The sequence below is a fragment of the Protomyctophum bolini genome (assembly GCF_963924005.1).
Source record: "Protomyctophum bolini genome assembly, chromosome: 13".
NCBI classification, from domain to species: Eukaryota; Metazoa; Chordata; class Actinopteri; order Myctophiformes; family Myctophidae; genus Protomyctophum; species Protomyctophum bolini.
In genome coordinates, this window is record NC_137874.1 from 16,128,172 (window position 1) to 16,146,794 (window position 18,623).

General features: G+C 42.8%; 1 protein-coding gene across 3 annotated transcripts in view; it reads left to right on the forward strand.

The window, feature by feature from the left end:
* Positions 1-18,623, forward strand: part of LOC308326890 (ryanodine receptor 1-like) — a 118,205-nt gene that overhangs the window by 62,522 nt on the left and 37,060 nt on the right. For 2 of the 3 annotated variants that reach the window (XM_080779947.1, XM_080779949.1), the window contains exons 58-74: positions 266-343; positions 481-556; positions 703-826; positions 1,982-2,097; positions 4,069-4,136; positions 4,254-4,375; positions 4,554-4,603; positions 4,790-4,850; positions 4,978-5,104; positions 7,585-7,696; positions 7,971-8,052; positions 8,815-8,945; positions 9,508-9,828; positions 11,685-11,925; positions 12,290-12,377; positions 12,589-12,681; positions 13,847-13,861. In XM_080779947.1, coding sequence (XP_080636073.1) covers positions 266-343; positions 481-556; positions 703-826; positions 1,982-2,097; positions 4,069-4,136; positions 4,254-4,375; positions 4,554-4,603; positions 4,790-4,850; positions 4,978-5,104; positions 7,585-7,696; positions 7,971-8,052; positions 8,815-8,945; positions 9,508-9,828; positions 11,685-11,925; positions 12,290-12,377; positions 12,589-12,681; positions 13,847-13,861 — 1,905 coding nt within the window. The remainder of the gene's footprint in view (positions 1-265; positions 344-480; positions 557-702; positions 827-1,981; positions 2,098-4,068; positions 4,137-4,253; positions 4,376-4,553; positions 4,604-4,789; positions 4,851-4,977; positions 5,105-7,584; positions 7,697-7,970; positions 8,053-8,814; positions 8,946-9,507; positions 9,829-11,684; positions 11,926-12,289; positions 12,378-12,588; positions 12,682-13,846; positions 13,862-18,623) is intronic. The other variant, XM_080779948.1, reaches the window with a different exon arrangement.

The window sequence follows — 18,623 nt, forward strand, 5'->3', positions numbered from 1 at the left end:
AGGTATGATTGTCCTGTGTTTTCAGGTATCTGTTTTGTATTGATTGTCCTGTGTTTTCAGGTATCTGTTTTGTATTGATTGTCCTGTGTTTTCAGGTATCTGTTTTGTATTGATTGCCCTGTGTTTTCAGGTATCTGTTTTGTATTGATTGCCCTGTGTTTTCAGGTATCTGTTTTGTATTGATTGTCCTGTGTTTTCAGGTATCTGTTTTGTATTGATTCTCCTGTGTTTTATCTGTTCTGTATTGCTTGTCCTGTGTTTTCAGGCGACGTATGACCCCAGCCATGGCTACAGTCCCCAGCCCATTGAAATCTCCCACATGGCTCTGTCAAGAGACCTGCAGGTGACATCGTTTTCAGTTTTTTGATATGTTTATCATTTGTAGTTTTGTCATTACTGTACTATTTAGTGTTACATGCTTTTGGATCCCTTAATATGTTGAACTTGAACATTTGGTGCTATTTTTGTCTGGGTTCCCAGTCTATGGCTGAACAGCTGGCAGAGAATTATCACAATACCTGGGGAAGGAAGAAGAAAATGGAGCTGCAATCAAAAGGTTTTGATTCAATAATAAAAGAAGCATTGAGAAAAAGGATTGATAAAAATTTAAAGTTAAATTAAAGGACTTGGATATGTAATATTTACAGCAGTGGTTCTCAAAGTGAGGTCTTTCTGAATGCGTTTCCTGTTCACTGTGTGTAGGAGGAGGCACTCACCCCTTGCTGGTGCCCTATGACACGCTGACTGCAAAAGAAAAGGCACGAGATCGAGAGAAATCCCACGAGCTGCTCAAATTCCTTCAGATGAATGGATACGCTGTCACCAGGTGATGATGATGATGATGCCATGCTTCTGCCAACCTGGGTGTCATTGATGTCGGGCAGAAACCTTGTATCTTCATGTGTTGCGCAAAAGTAGTGGAAATAGCATATCTAGTATATCAGTATAAAGTATTGATAAATGGACATATTACAGTACTCAAGTATAGTAAAAGAAAATATACCTAAATACAGTGCTTGTGTGTACGTATATGCACTTAGAAGTACAAAACCACTGAGCAGGTTCATCATATTTTTCATCCAGCAGATGGTAGCAGTCCCGCTGTTCAAATAATCAAAGTGTGATTCGAATGAGTTACATTTAAGCTGATAATGTTGGAAGTAATTCAAATCAGCTCTTGCGTGCCTGGTGGATTGGACGAACATGCTTATATCATCAATGCACCCGCATTGATTAATTATGGTAGACTGAGATCATTAAAGTGATGGGAATGTCATATCAATTCATAGGGAATCAAATCAAAATTTGTTATAAAACAGGCTTGATCACATACTGTATTATTTTAGAAAATCAATAGAAAGACAATTTAGCAGTCGTGGATGACGACACTATTCCTGCCATTAACATAATCCACATATGATTAGAGTGAGTTGCATATTATGTAAGCTGATTATTTTTTTGAAAAACAATACAAATTCAACTGCAAAATTGCAGCTCTGGCTGATTGAATGAAAGTGGTTATGTCATCGTGTCTCCTACAGTATATGTATAAAAGCCATAGATCACATCAACCTCATCGTTTCTAAACATCAGGTGACATGTTGTTCATTCTGTTCCACAAGCCATCAATTAAAAACTCAAAATGTCATTCCCTGCAGTTCTTTCATTCTTTCTTTGCGAAAGACAGATGAAATATGATTTGTTCGATATCAATTGCCTGACTTGGTGTTTTTTAATTGGGCCACAATTGCGGTTGGTTTACTTTGTATTTCTCTCTCTTTTGTGATATTGTGCACTTTTATTTATTACACATTATTCTTTCTTATGCTGTACCTAAAATTATATACGGCACGATAAGAGCAGAATGTTCTTTCTTTGCTTTGTTTTGCAATATTTTCCATCGAATGTTCACCTCTTATGACACTCGTGAATGCTGCGGTTCAATGTGGTTAAAACAAACATATTCTCCATTTAATTTCAGGGGCCTGAAAGATATGGAGTCTGACATCTCATCCATTGAAAAGAGGTTTGCGTATGGTTTCCTGCAGAAGCTGTTGAAGTGGATGGAGATCGCTCAGGAGTTCATCGCTCATCTCGGTATTCTAACAACTTACAGAAGCATATTTGTGTACAGTATGCTACATGCAACTGAGGTGTGTGTGTGTGTGTGTGTGTGTGTGTGTGTGTGTGTGTGTGTGTGTGTGTGTGTGTACATGCATGTGTATTTTACAAGATATACAGTAGGGTCTCATTCACAACGGCGTTTACGGTCATATCGTGAGCGTACGGGCATTTACGAGGATTCCCACGTTATGTGGGAATTCATGACCTTGAAGAGGGGGACAGCACCTCCCCCCTGTCCCCCTCTGAGTGTCAGCATCTCCCCCCTGTCCCCTCAGAGGGGGACAGCACCTCCCCCCTGTCCCCCTCTGAGTGTCAGCATCTCCCCCCTGTCCCCTCAGAGGGGGACAGCACCTCCCCCCTGTCCCCCTCTGAGTGTCAGCATCTCCCCCCTGTCCCCTCAGAGGGGGGAGAACCAAGCAAAATCGAGGGTTACTGCGGCCATCGGCTACAGTATATAAAAAATAGAAGACCACATTACTGAATGGCATCAGCGTGTTTGAAAGTCGGCCAGTCATATCATAGTTTTAAGCCAGCTCACCTCCACTCCTCCAGCGCTCTACTCCAGAGGTAGGATTATTTTAATGTGGCTGTGCTGGCAGCACTGCCATTAATTAATTATAATCGGCAACTGTAGCTGTACTACAGCTACTGCTGTACAGCTCAGCATCAAACTTCCATTAGGCCATGCCAAGCGCCAACTAACGTCAAATGTCCCATTTTAATATTATTAACCATTCATGAGTCCAACTTTAATACCTCTGATGAGGAAGCATACCGTATGAAATAGCTTGAAGAAAAATAATTCCTCTTTATTTCAACAAGCCCGGAGGAGGGGGCGAAACGTTGTTTTATAGGTTGAAATAATGAGGACGGGGAGCAGCCCCTGTGCCACCAACATGCACCCCTTGTTTTTGGAGACCTCCCTCTGGAAGCCTTATGGATAAACTGAGGGTTTAAACACTTCAGTAGCATGTATCATATGATGTTTAGGACAGGGGTTTTCAACAGGTCGTCCATGGTGGTATTGCATGTGGTCCCTGACCATGCATTTAGTAATGTAGGATTTGTAGATTTTTATTTTTATTTTCTACTAGTTGAGAAACAGTGAACTGAATGACCTGGTGACATTGATGACCGTCCATGCAGTCGTTTACTGACAAGTGGGAGGTCAAGAAATTCAACAGAAAAAGGGAGTTAAAAGTTCACCGGAATGTCTGGATGAGTCATTATTATTAGGAAATTATTAGTCAATGGACCATTGGTTGAGAGTTGAAACACAGTGGGATGTTGTATACACATGGGATGCATAGCAATTGATACAAGAGCACTAATCTTAGCCCATATCCCCCACCCAACACAACAGTGTCAGGGTCAGGGTGGCGGTCCCTCATTCACAATCAGTTGAAAACCACTGGTTTAGGACATTTGGGGTTATTTTATTGACATGATAAGTCCATTACTGGCAAAAAGGTAATGACTGTTATTAACTTTGCACTTTTTGGGGGCCCCTAAGCTTGATCCGGAGGCTGAAGCTCAGGGAACCCCCCTAGCTCAGAGGCCCCTGGGCCTGGGCCCAACAGGCCTGTTGGATAATCCTTCCCTGGATCTACCAGTTCACGCACGCAGTGCGGTGCATCGCATCACCCGAGGAAAGATATTTCCTGTTGCCTTATATGGCGTGGGATGGGCGTGGATGTTCAATCATAACAGGTGACACCAGGCGAAACGCTTGGGAAAGAGGCAAAATGAGATACACGGGCGATCCGCACAAATGCAGTCATTACAAAACCTTCGCTGCATGACACGTGAGCTTGTCGCAGTTTGATCGGACGGATAAATACGCGATCATTACACATTTCATTTAAACCTGGTCGTACAGTATATTTCCGTTGTGAATGAGGACCATAATGTTCTACCGGTAATTCTTTCTCATGTGTTTTTCAGAGGCTGTTGTAAGCAGTGGACGGGTGGAGAAATCTCCCCATGAGCAGGAAATCAAGTTCTTTGCCAAGGTGAAAGTTCATTCCCATGATAATAAAGGCAAAATGATGTACCGATGCACGCAGGCCACGCACGCTAGGTCGGCTATTCTCGACATGCCATCTCACGTCCAAGTATTTGTCTTTCAGATCCTGTTGCCTCTGATCATCCAGTACTTTAAGAACCACTGTCTCTACTTCCTGTCCACGCCTGCCAAAGTTCTGGGGAGTGGAGGCCATTCCTCCAATAAGGAAAAGGAGATGATTGCTAGGTATTACAAAACATCATACACAGAAGTTGTAAACTGAAACATTTTCCTCATTTTACTTTGGCCTTTTTTGTTACCTTTGATGTCCTAAACTCTCCTTTCCTTTCCTTTCCTTTCCTTTCCTTTCCTTTCCTTTCCTTTCCTTTCCTTTCCTTTCCTTTCCTTTCCTTTCCTTCTATAGTATCTTCGTTAAAATGTCTGCTCTGGTGAGACACAGAGTTTCTCTCTTTGGTAAGACATCTGCTCTCACACAGAATGTTTGTCCTTTTGTCTCTTTGGTAAGACATCTGCTCTCACACAGAATGTTTGTCCTCTTGTCTATGATAGCCTATTGAACGATAAGAGGTGGCTCACACCTCTACAAAACTACACTGATATGCACTTGTTTACGGTCTACGATCGATGTGATCTTTGCAGGAACGGATGCTTCAGTTATTGTTAATTGTCTTCACATTCTTGCACGATCATTGGATGCCAGGTAAAGTAATTTTGCTATAGATAGCTATAGCAGATAATAATGGCAATTTAAGATACATGCATATTGCATAATGTGTAGATATAATTTGAATTGGATTATTTTTATTTTTTATTATTCATGATTATAGGACAGTGATGAAATCGGGGCCTGAGATTGTGAAGGCAGGACTGCGGTCATTCTTTGAGAGTGCTGCTGATGACATTGAGAAAATGGTGGAAAACCTCAAACTGGGCAAAGTGTCTAAAGGCAATCAGGTACAGTACTTTGAAGTATTTTACAGCTGACTCGGTTGGAATCTACTGGTGTCTTCCTTATCCATGGCTGGGAAGCTACAAGTAAGACGCGCAAACGCGGGAAGCGAACGCAGCTCGTACATATTTGGGTTTTGGACGTATAGCTGCTTTGGGGACTCCTTATATGATTATGGCTGAGTCATGGTGACGTAACAGCGGGACAGACACTTGCATCAATCACAAACAAATCACTCAGCTCCATATATGGGCACAAAAGCGGGACAGACAGACAGACAGACACACACACAGACATGATCTGCTAGGTCTCATAGTAAGTGCTCATTGCGTTCGCAATCACTGCGTTCGCAATAATGGCTATTCTTTAAAGATATTTTTGGGGGCTTTTCTTCAGACTCTAGCAGGAGCACTCATCGATGACACTGTGATGCATGGCGCATGCATAGTCATAGTGACATGGTACCATACATGGTTAACGACATGACATCAGCTTGTGACTGCAACTTGTTCCTGTTCGCAGATGACTCAGCACTGCTGGTCTCGGACAGGAACAAACTGCAGGTTGAAAAGGCCCTCAGCTCTGAACTCGGTAGAATCTGCACCTGGCTCGCTGATAGAAAACTATCTTTACACCTGGGAAAAACTGAATACATTCTTTTTGGATCAAATAGTAATCTCAGCAAGGCAGATGGCTTCTTGGTTAGAGTGGGTGACAATATTATCACACGAAAAGATGAAATTACCTACCTAGGTTCCATCCTGGAGGCAAATCCTTCCGGTGATAAAATGGCCACCAACGTAAGTCAACGAAAGAACAAGATTCCTATACAGGATCTCCTCACTGGTCAACAAAAACACCTTGGAAGACCCTAACAGGAGCCCTCGTACAAGTTTTCTTCAACTATGCATGCACCTCTTGGTACCACAGTACCTCAACGGCTGTTAAAACAAGGCTCCAGACTTACCAAAACAAACTGGTCAGGCTTCTGCTAGGCCTCACCCCCGAACCCACCTCACCCCTGCCCACTTTGACAAGCTGTAATGGCTTATGGTTGACGACAGAGTACAGAATCTTGCAATGGGTCTGTTTTTTTGCACACTGATAATATTCAATGAATCAATCAAACGGGGAGAGAGACTGGCAGAAAAGGTCATCGGGCTCACGCTCGCTGTCATCGGACCCAGGTTCGCTTGTCATTATATGCGCCTTAACCACTAGGCCATCAGCACCCCCAGCCATATGATTTGGGGCCCCACTTGCACTAGGCTTGTTATTTAAATTCTTAACATTTCCTTGTTGTACCTGGAATCTCCTTGGTCTGTGACACACCTCTGTATAACTGGCTCACTACTACTCAATGTCCACCCAATGCACACATGCTTCTTTTACATGACAGATAATTGTGTTCTAATTCATTCTTCCTGAACGCCAGTGCGGTCTAGTAGTAGCTAGGGGATCTTTTCTACTGTACTGTGTGTTTAGTGGAGTTTAGTTGGGCCAGAATAGCCCTTAGCTATTGCAGTAGTGTTTATGGGCAAAGTGTTTCCAATTCAGCATTCTCCCATTTGGGTCCCTAGCCACTCAGATATTTACAAGTAGGCATTATTTCAAGCCAGTGGTATGAAAATCCTTCCGCACTATAGACGACTGGTTAATCATTTCCCAAACGCAGGCGCAGGCACCCCCTTCAGATCTGGGCCAATGGTCTTCACTTGAACCCCAATAACTAGCACAGAGGTAGGATCTATGAATGCTGGATGACTGCCAGAGTTCTCTGTCCCTCTGAATCTTGTCGAGAATATTATTTTGTAACAGACTATGGGATGATGTGGGATTTTACACTGGGGGCCCTGTCAGTCCAGGTCAAAAGTGATTTTTTTTGGCGTAATTAACTCAACCAGTGTCTAACCATTAATTGTTTGAAACCTTCAGAAATCAAATCATTAGATGAGATGAGATTCAATTTATTGTCAATGTACAGTACAAGTATTTTTGCATCTCACCAGAGTCAGTCAGTAAGTAATACATTAATAAGTACAGTAGTAAATGCAGGTATGAGCAGTAGTCATTAAATAAATAAATCATAGATCATAGAACCATAGTTACTTGCCTAAAAGTCCTTACACATCAGCTCACGTTGTGAGTTTGTAGGTCTACTATTTATGGCAAATGTTCAACCCAGAATAGTTGAGGTTCAAGAGATGAAGTCTTGTTTTAATGTTTTCAGTTAATGTAACTATAGAAGCTCCACGCTCTAGCACCAATCATGCACCAATCATGCACCTGCGCTGCACAGTCGCTGTGCTGTGCATCGCTGGATGATGACGTTGCGTAGAGTGGTCCTAATGGGCAAAAGAGGTGGCTGAAATGTGCCTGAATAATGTGTTTTATATTAACTGCAATATGTGTAACTTTGTAATCAAGTCTCTCCTTTAGGGCAACTATAAGAGTAATTTTAATGATCTTCTTTTTCTTTTTAAAGCAAGTGAAAGGTGTGTCCCAGAACATTAACTACACCACCATTGCCCTGCTCCCGGTTCTCACCTCCCTCTTCGACCACATTGCTCAGCACCTGTTTGGAGACGATGTCATGTGTGAGTCCAGTCACTGTGTTTGCCACTTAAACTCTCAGTGAACTAATACGTACTTGACCAGGGGCAGCACGACGTCCTTGGTCCGCTCCAACTCATTGTACAGTATGCTTGTAGATCAGCTAGTTCAAGTAATCTCTCAAGACACAGCACCACTGCCCTAAACATGGGTTGCCAGATTGAGATTGAAATGGTTTAAGTTCTTGATGCCATGACCGACCATTTACTGTTTCTTCTGGTATGGCTAACAGAAGCTGTCTTTGTTGCATGTATACAGTGGATGATCTGCAGATGTCATGCTATCGCATCATGTGTAGCATCTACTCCCTGGGAACGGTCAAAAATCCACATGTCGAGAGGTGAGTCTCAAGTTGCACGTGAAAATGTGTTGCACTATTTTTTTTATCTTGCCATGGCAACCCGGGTTGCTGGGAATGTGAAGGTATGGACTTTAGTTGCTGTACCGTCCGTACACATACTAGTACTACACTTGCTTGCCATTCCAAAACCCTCTTTTACCCACGTTTGTAAGTTTAAAATCTTACTGATTACTGTATGGTTGCAGCTTCTTTTTTTTTTAATAATATTTGTTTTATTTGGAAAGTGCAGTATAGTACATATAGCATTTCTACATATGACACATGAGCAGTTTCCAAGATTTTCTTCTTTTTTTCCCCCACCCCTCCTCCCTCCCTCATCCCCCCTCCATGTGGCACCATCTCCAATGTCTCTGTATAGTCCTTTTTCTACATAAGACATCGAGTCCACACTCAAACAGGGACAGACAAGGCAATATCACTTCAGGTGGTACATTTCAGGAAGACAAAAAATAAAAGAGTGGGCGGAAAAAGACGGTTGCAGCTTCTATACTGTATGGTGGACAGATTTATGCATCAGGGAGACTTTCATTGTGTTATGTTTTTTTTGTTTTTTCGATGGGCATTATCCCCTTCAACTTCTGGCTTTCGGACATGACATCATGTGGCAGCCAAGTCTATGGAGTTTTAATGTTTGTCTTATTCATGCCCCCCCCAAAAAAGGCACCTCTTACACTCACTTCACACGTGTGTGATTATTTTTTTTACCTCACTTTGAACTAGTTGTGTAACTTGACTTCTTAGACAGAGGCCGGCTGTGGGAGAATGTCTTGCTCACCTTGCAGCCGCAATGCCTGTGGCCTTCCTGGAACCCCATCTGAATGAGTTCAACGCCTTCTCTGTGTACACCACCAAGACTCCCAGGGAACGAGCCAGTGAGTGCTTATCTTATCATTCCTATCCTGTGCTAGAAAACACAATACAATAGCACATACAAAATGTAATATAAAAATAAAACTATATGCACGCATTTTCTATCTTGCTCATGAATGTGGTTTTCTTCTACTCGTTGTCTCCTTTTTGGGTGTGCTAGCCTTTTTTTTTGTCCTGAACTCCTGTCACATTTTCCATTGACAATGTAAGGAAAATTTGCGTCATATGTAGACGAGCAGATCAGCTATTTTGGCCAGAAAGTGTATGATGATGTATGATGATAAGAGTGCCCCTCCCCTCACTTCACACGGGTGTGATTTATTTATATTCTTTATACATCTATAATTTGTAAATTGATTGAGAGAGATAAAAAGTGTGTACCACTACCTAAAAGGTAAAATACAATATAATACTCATAAGAAGGCATGAGCGAGTACATGAAGTTGTGAGTATTAATGAAATTTAAAATTAAAATAAGGCCACATGAGTAAGACAGTATTTTTAGTCATTCAATCGTTGCCTCTACAAAATCTCTCTCTCTCTCCCCGTTGATGGTCCCTAAAGTCTTGGGCCTTCCTAGCGAGGTCCAGGAGCTGTGTCCGGACATCCCGGAGCTGGACACCCTGCTGAAGGAGATCGGAGACCTGGCGGAGTCGGGGGCTCGCTACACGGAGATGCCCCACGTCATCGAGATCACCCTGCCCATGCTGTGCAACTACCTGCCCCGCTGGTGGGAGAGGGGCGTCGAGTGCTTCCCCGAGCAGGAGGGCCGCATCTGCACCGACGTCACCTCGGAACACCTCAACCAGCTGCTGGGCAGCATCATGAAGATCGTGGTCAATAACCTGGGCATCGATGAGGCCTCCTGGATGAAGAGGTTGGCTGGTGAGGGACCACCTTTAATGCCCTCTGTGTGTCGTAGAGGTTGGCTGGTGAGGGACCACCTTTAATGCCCTCTGTGTGTCGTAGAGGTTGGCTGGTGAGGGACCACCTTTAATGCCCTCTGTGTCGTAGAGGTTGGCTGGTGAGGGACCACCTTTAATGCCCTCTGTGTGTCGTAGAGGTTGGCTGGTGAGGGACCACCTTTAATGCCCTCTGTGTGTCGTAGAGGTTGGCTGGTGAGGGACCACCTTTAATGCCCTCTGTGTGTCGTAGAGGTTGGCTGGTGAGGGACCACCTTTAATGAGGGACCACCTTTAATGCCCTCTGTGTCGTAGAGGTTGGCTGGTGAGGGACCACCTTTAATGAGGGACCACCTTTAATGCCCTCTGTGTGTCGTAGCGTCAGTGGTGGGACGTATTTTACTATCAAGTCCTGTACTTTTCTTTGTGTAAAGTTTCGAGGTGCTTTTACTTTACTTGGGTAAAACTATACACTACTTTATTTAGATTTAGATTATTACAAAACATGCATACAATTGAGCCCAATTTTCTATTAAAAAAAGCACAATCTACCAGCTCAGAACGCATCGCAATGTGACATCTTGTAGATCTGCTATTTTTGAAAGATTTTGATATAATAAAAAATTATAAAAAAGATAAACGGGACATTCTGCATAATCACATCCATCTTTTACCTTTGGTACTTGAAATCTATTTTGATACCAATAGTTTTGTACTTTAAATAAAATAAATCCTTCTTCCACCACTGTAGCAGTTGCACAAGTACGCCGAGTGTGTTGTCCTCCCAACGACTTCCCTTCCTCTCTTTCGTCTAGGAAGAAATTATATGGTTGCTTATATCTAACCTTTATATTTTACCGTCACTTATTATACTTACATTGTGATATTTGGTAGCTTGTAAGAGCCTACTGTACATGTCCCCAGTCGGTCTAATAGCCATTGTTTATGTTACAGCCTATCTTGTTATGGTTCAGTTGTCCTTGAAGCAGCCCACAGTATACAGTAACTATGTACAGTATATAACTATTTCTGCCCTGTGCTGTTGGCAGAACTACCATACCGCTGAATGAGTGTTATTGGATATCATGTTACATGAATCATAACCATCATCACCACCTAGAATATTGTCTCGGCTCCTATTTGCCCTCATCGATTGTTCAAGAACTCCACTAGCACTGTGGGTGCTGGCGGCGTGTTTCCTCCTCCGTGTCATCAGTGCCCATACCCGAAGGCGGGGTTGGCGAAAGGGCCTTTCTGTGTGGAGTTTGCATGTTCTCCCCGTGTCCCCTAGGGTAGGTACCCTCACAAAAACATGCAGTAATCCTGGTCTCTAAACTGCCTCCCCCTGGCCAGCCGGGGCGCCTGATGGAGGGGAAAGGAACTGGTTGGAATAACGTGTTCCTTCCACGCGCTACGTCCAACCAGGAAAACTCCCCCCTGTCAGGTGTAAAGGAGCAACTTGGACACTCAGGCATGATGGGAGCATGAGTTAACCCATTGACGCCTGGTGTAACGTATACGTTGTTCTACCCTTGATGCCGGCCGTGCTCTCTGTGTCTCATCAGCTATTGCTATACATGTAGCAACATAACTATTTAAAAAAAAAATCATCGGAATTTGAAGGTTTTCAGAAACCTTAGGTCAGGCCCTAGAAGGCGTTCCCAGATTTGGCCTCAGGCATCAATGGGTTAAGTCCGTTGCTCTCCCCAGGTTGGCGGAGGGTGTGTAGAGCCCAGGATCACAGTAGATGATTGGCACAGGGGTGAAAAATGGGTTACGAAATCGTGGGATAAAAAATATATTTTGGAAAGAACTCCACAACACTCTCTTTCGCCCCAGTCTTCTCGCAGCCCATCGTGAGCAGGGCGAAGCCGGAGATGCTCAAGTCCCACTTCATCCCCACCATGGAGAAGCTGAAGAAGCGCACGGGCAAGGTGGTGGCCGAGGAGGAGCACCTGCGCTTGGAGGGCAAGTCTGAGTGTGACGAGGAGGACGGCACCATACGGGACGAGTTCGCCGTGCTCTGCAGAGACCTGTACGCTCTGTACCCTCTGCTCATCCGCTATGTGGACAACAACAGGTACCGTGTGTGCGTGCGTGTGTGCAGCAGTGTTGATTTCAACAGCAAATTCAGATTTTGTTTTAATCAAGGTGTTTTGAATAACATTTAATGTTATCTGTCATCTGAAATGTTTCGGTGTTTCTGCAGTTGACTTTACACTTGGTTGCATGCAACCAAACATAAATTTGATAAAAATGACTTTTACATAGTTGTACTGGATCTCTTTATATCTCTCTATATAATACAACATACAACATAACGTAACGACAACTCAGCCTGTGATTCTTATTTGTGCATATTGTTCTTATTATCTTCTTTCTTGGTCCCGCCTTATTGCTGCTTGCAGCTATATTATTTTATTTATTTATTTGTCCAATGACAGGGCAAGGTGGTTGACGTGCCCAGACCCAGATGCCGAAGAGCTGTTTCGAATGGTGGGAGAAGTATTCATATTCTGGTCCAAGTCCCATGTGAGTATACTCATTAATTTGGCTGAGAAGGTGGCATCACTAAGGGTTACATATTCTGGGTCATGGTTGGTGGGTAAAGACTGAGTACTGGTCAGACTGAATTCAATAAATATATTTCCTTTTGGCCCCACAGCCGTGTGGTTGACCCCATGCTCTCTCTCTCTCTCTCTCTCTCTCTCTCTCTCTCTCTGTACTTCTCGTGTTTTCTCAGAATTTCAAGCGAGAGGAGCAGAACTTTGTGGTGATGAATGAGATCAATAACATGTCATTCCTCACCGCTGACAGCAAGAGCAAGATGAGCAAGGTGAGCGAATCAAAGGAAAGATGTAAGCGCCTTCTCATGAGCATGACACACTTTCAGTGTTCATTTTAACTAAAGGGATATTTCACTTTAAATTAAAAATTAAAATTAAAAAATATTTAATAAATAATAAACAAAACGCATTAGAGGGACATTCTAATATAATGCACAAGGGGGCTGTGATTTTTCCATTCCATCCGTTTTTATGTTGAAAATGAAATATCCCTTTAAGACTCATGATTTAGCTGTGTGGCTTTAATATATTCTTCTGTCTTTAGATGCCACATTTGTGTATCTCCAGATTACATGACATTATCGTGTATTTTGTGTCGTGGATTTTACCATTTCTCCCTGCCATTTCCCCCCACAATGTTTTATTTTGCTTAATTATTTGAACCATGTCAGGTGTGATATGTAGTTGTATTAATTCACACAATGCTAGCATTTCTGTATGCAACACAAGCTTTATAGTTTTGCACCTTTTGATATTAATCCAACTATGCAAGCCAAGACAGAAAGGCTCCATCTTTACCAGGTACCGTCGGCTTCTGTACACCTTTTAGGCCATTATTACTTTGTTCCCGTGGTTCTCAACTCTGGCCCTGTGGACACACATGACTGACAAAGGACTGGTTTATATACTAGGCAGCCTGACCAGGGACGTATTTGTGCCAAACACCAGGGGAATGCAATTGAACACTGCTAGAATAGACCACATTGAATAGTCTGAGTCTCTGGGACCACAGTTGAGAACAATACTGACTACTGAGAATACTGTAAATTGTTCAGATTTGTATTCCAGCTCACAATTTACATTACAATGGTCTCATTCCGGTAAAGTGTTGTTGGTATGTCTTGATATTGTGTACAGTAACTAAGTACAAACTAGATGGAATAAAAAACGGTATATTCACACACTGACCGTATGTAAGCAGTGATTTTCAACATATACCAACACAGTATTAATGTGTGTACTTGCAATGCTGTACAATGCTACGGTAACGCACCAGTTAATGCACCAGAATGGGATTAATGTAAAGTAAACGTGTCCATTATAATATTTTGTAATTGATTTTGTTAGAGCAATGGCAGCTGTTTTAACGTGATTCTTTATTTTGACTTGTCCCCCCTTGTCTCTCCTCTGTTGCATTGATGCTGGGTTTTCCAGGGCGGGGACTCAGAGGTTAGACTTTGTTCCCTGCACGCCCGCTGTGCTGTCCGCATGGCACCTCACCCTGGGGGGAGCTTTTCATCAACCCCTCCAGCACACTGGCACATCAGATCCACACACACACACACACACGCACTATAGTGCATCAGCGCGTTCCGCTCAGAAAAGCATGACGCGGCAAACCAAATCCAGCACTGGTGACAAATACTTTCTTTGTACAAGCAGCTGTATCTGCTTATCGGCTAATACCTTGCAATCCGTCACCAGCGGAAAAAGAACTCAGTCCAGAGTTTGTCATCGCTATAAATATACACTTACTTCCAGGAATAGGGGATGAAAATCCTGGCCTGAATTTTACTTTCCCAGGAGCCACCGACATGTCATTTGTATCCAGTTACATTGGTACCAGTGACTCTTTACACATTCATAGGGCCATGCTTGCGTACATGGACGGTTATGCACAATCTTGGATTGTGGGTGACTATGTTAACAACAACAACAACAACAACAAAATAGTGTAGTTATAGTACATATTCATTCAACCTTCATTTATTTTCTCCAAACACAACACAGTCATAATATTGAAATAAGAACAGGGTAAAAGCAAGCAAATACACACATCATATCAATTCAATATACACACGTTTTTGCTTAAACTAACATTCTACAAAAGGATACATATAAGTGGATTGATACAGCTGTAGCCAATGTAGAAGCCATATTCATACATCGCATCTGTCCTGCATTAAGAATCTCATATTTTATTATGACAGAAACACAAAAATATATTTTACCATCAACTCTTCCTGGTGTGGTAAGAGCTCTGTAACTTTACAGTAAAAAAAAAGACTTCTGCAATGACTACAACTGTAACACCAAAAAGGGAGAGACACCTTTCCCGTACAAGATCAAACACCGGACGACAGGGCAGCCTGTGGGTGGTGCCCATCACGTCCTGCCAGTGTGTGAGGGGGGGAGTCTGGATGGACGCTTGATGAAAGAACTCTGCTGTAGAAAGGCGGGCTCATGGCACTGGGATCTTCCACTGGGCCTCAGGTCTGTGGTGAGAGCACAGTGGGATCTTCCACTGGGCCTCAGGTCTGTGGTGAGAGCACAGTGGGATCTTCCACTGGGCCTCAGGTCTGTGGTGAGAGCGCACTGGGATCTTCCACTGGGCCTCAGGTCTGTGGTGAGAGCACAGTGGGATCTTCCACTGGGCCTCAGGTCTGTGGTGAGAGCGCACTGGGATCTTCCACTGGGCCTCAGGTCTGTGGTGAGAGCGCAGTGCCATCATCCTGCCACTGGAGTTTGCTCTTTAGTTTGATCAATAGTTGGATTGGAGTCGTCTTGTCTTTTGCCATGTTGTTGGTTTCATTTTGGGTTGTTCTTGTGGAAGGTTGATTGATACGTAGCTTCTTTTTACTGTATTGCAGCTTTTTGTTTTTATTTTGCCTCTACTAGAGGATAACATTAGTCTTCCAATCCTCACTGTGCTCATGTCTTCATACAGTAGGCTACCTCACTGTGCTCATGTCTTCATACAGTAGGCTACCTCCCCTGTAAATTGCGTGGAACCATTGCCATGGTTCAGATTCCTTTGCAACACCCCCCCTGCCTTCTCACCCACACCGAGCTAACACATGACCTGGTGCTGAAACTTAACTGTCAGCGGGTTTTGATGCAGACAATACTTCCTTGACATGTATTCAATAATATTACTTCAGAATGAATTACAGGAGGAGAAAATGCTTTTTCCGCCGTCTTTCCTCTAAGCTATAGCCTTTCATAACACACCGGAACTGGTGTGCAGTTTATACGCTGGAGTTATATCTCATATTCACAGCACATGCACACAACATTATGTTGTTTACAAAAAAAAGCAAACACACATTTAGATGCAGAGCTGAACGTTTAAATCCCCCACCTCATATATCTGCCAAAGGATTTGAAGCTGCTCCTCTCCTGTTATTGTGAGGCTGCTGTCACTGTGTTATCTCTCTTGTTATCTCCACTCTCTGGCCCATATCTTAACGCTGGATCAGCATGACCCATACAGAGAACTACAGTATGCACACACCCTCACAATGTCAACTGTCTCGAAGTGCATTGTGAATGCGCAGTGGTTTTCAAATGTTTTGTGCCCAAGGCACACCAACAGACAAGCCAAAATCTCAAGGTACACCTGTAGTCATAGCAAAACTATCCCATGTACAAGCTCACAACGTGTCGAAACCTCGTGTGATCTTGTAGTTCTTCTATTTTAGAAACTATTAAAAATACAATTTCATTATTATTTTTTTGCCTAGATAATCACAGAATAGGGATGCCTGGTTGAAAAGTGTTAATGTTAATGGAGTTATGTGGCCTATTATTAAGCATAGTAAACTGGGCGTCCTTGAAATGAAAGATATTTGAGAATCACTGATGTATGGACTCATGCACAAGGCCACGGAGCAGGCCTGAGCCGTGCAGATAACAGAACAGTAATTGTACCCTCACAGGAACAGGTCAGGAGCACAGGGAGGCGAGCACAGGGACGCACACACTCTAGAGATTAGCCGTGTGTTTATCTGCTCATTCTATAATGTTACAGTAACCGCTTCCCATCGGTGGGAATCTAAACATGTGTCTTTGGCAATGTAGCTCTGTCACTCCCCAATGCTGCATGCATGACATGTTTAACTTCTCACCAGCTGCTGCTTTGATAATTCAACTCACACCTGCCAGTATGCACATTCATAGAGGGTTGTCTTTTTTTCCTTTTTTTTTTACCTGATTGGCTTTTTATGTGGAATGCTGAGTGCATGGATGCTTACTTCAATGGATTGTACCAGCATGTTTCTTTTTGTTTTGTTTTTATCAATGCAATTGCGCTGATTTCCTATTCTGCAGCTAAAAGAATGATCCCTTCCAACCTCCCCTTGACCAAAGCCATACATTTCCCAGTTTCGCCCTCACCATTTCTGCTGTATACCCACTCCTTACTAGCCAGAGCTCAGAGGGATAATGATGTTTGCAGTCCACTCTGCCCTACAAAGACAACCAGCAGTAACCTCCAGTTGTGTGTGTTGCCCAGACTTTGCCACAAAGTTAAACTCACAATATATATATACCTGTGTGTGTGTGTGTGTGTGTGTGTGTGTGTGTGTGTGTGTGTGTGTGTGTGTGTGTGTGTGTGTGTGTGTGTGTGTGTGTGTGTGTGTGTGTGTGTGTGTGTGTGTGTGTGTGTGTGTGTGTGTGTGTGTGTGTGTGTGTGTGTGTCACACAATATACATTCATTCAGTATGGCAAGATAATTAGGCTGTTTACTTTCTTGAGATATCATCATTATACATGTTAGGTGTACATTTCTAAACAAAAAGCCATTGATAGAATGATCGCTAAGAAATTAGGGATGCACGATATTGAAATGTATGAGCGATATCCGATGACCCATTAATTACATGGACAAATCGATCGATACCAATATTACACTTTCCAATGACTGTTATACAGTAACTCTGATTCTGGTTGACTTTTAGACTTCTAAAAATAGTGCATTCTTATTACCTGGTTTACTAGATATATTAATTATTAATGATAACTTATATGCACCTTTGCTTTTTACTTGTTTGTAGAGATGCAGGATATAATCAGTAGCATATCGAAATCGGCCATTTCAGCCATAAAAATGCCATATGTATCGAATCTGTCTCAAAATAATCCTGATTATCTTCACTGATATTGATGACGCAATAATAGAGAGACAGCGAAATCCGGGCACGGCGGACGACGTACGTTGTAATAATGTGACCGTCAATGGCTTTGTACTCGCAGAGCAGACAGTCTGCCTGTCTCTGTCTCTTTAGGAGCGTCGGCTGTTAGTGGGAAGGTGGGCTTTTTTAAGTTAAAAAAACGTTAAAAAGTAGTTCTATATGAATATAATGTAATATATCGGAATCGGTATCGGCCGATATGACCGTGGAAAAATAGTCAACAGTTGCAGACCCACTCCCTATGCTGCTCCTGCTGGTTACTGCTGGTTGGTTTTGCGGGGAAGCAGAATGCTCCCCTCCGGAAAGCTGAGATGAAGACGATCTATAAGGGGAGGTATGTGATGGAAGGCTGTGGTAGGAGATGATCCTACTGGAGCAGATCTGGGGCCGTAGACAGAATAAGCAGATCTGCTTCACTTTCAGTCGTTTACTGTAGCTTTTTGTTCATGCGTGTCTCATAGTGAGTTGCAGCTAGATATTTCTTCATACACAAGTCTGCCGGTGTTATGAAGGAGTTTCTGACTTTTGTGTGCGTATGTGTTTATCCTTCCTTTACCAAAAGGTAGGACGATGTTAATAGTACAGCAAGTCACAAGTGCTTGGAGAAGAACATCGCTGAGTATAATCTTTTGTCATGAATAGCAAAGAATCCTTATTTGTGATATTATTGCAGACTTTTTTTGACCATGTTAATATTTGCTGTTTTCCATTCTTATACAGAAGTCGAGTGGAGAGGTATTTTGTCGACATTCTTCATCCAGCATTATTTTGTGTGATGTGGAAAATAGAATGAGTTGCACTCTGTAAGAATAAAAAGTGTCCACACACCAATTAATGAGTGTAGGTTTACAGCGGTAGCGATTAACGTGCTCTTGGGAACATTAATTGGTGTGCAGACTCTTTTTATTCTTACACTGTCACTGTTTTTGGTCCGTCCAGCACCCAACCTAGTAGGCTTTAGATGTGCGTGTCTTTTGGTTGTTTTGCAGCCTCTTTTTTTCAATTTGAATTGCACTTTG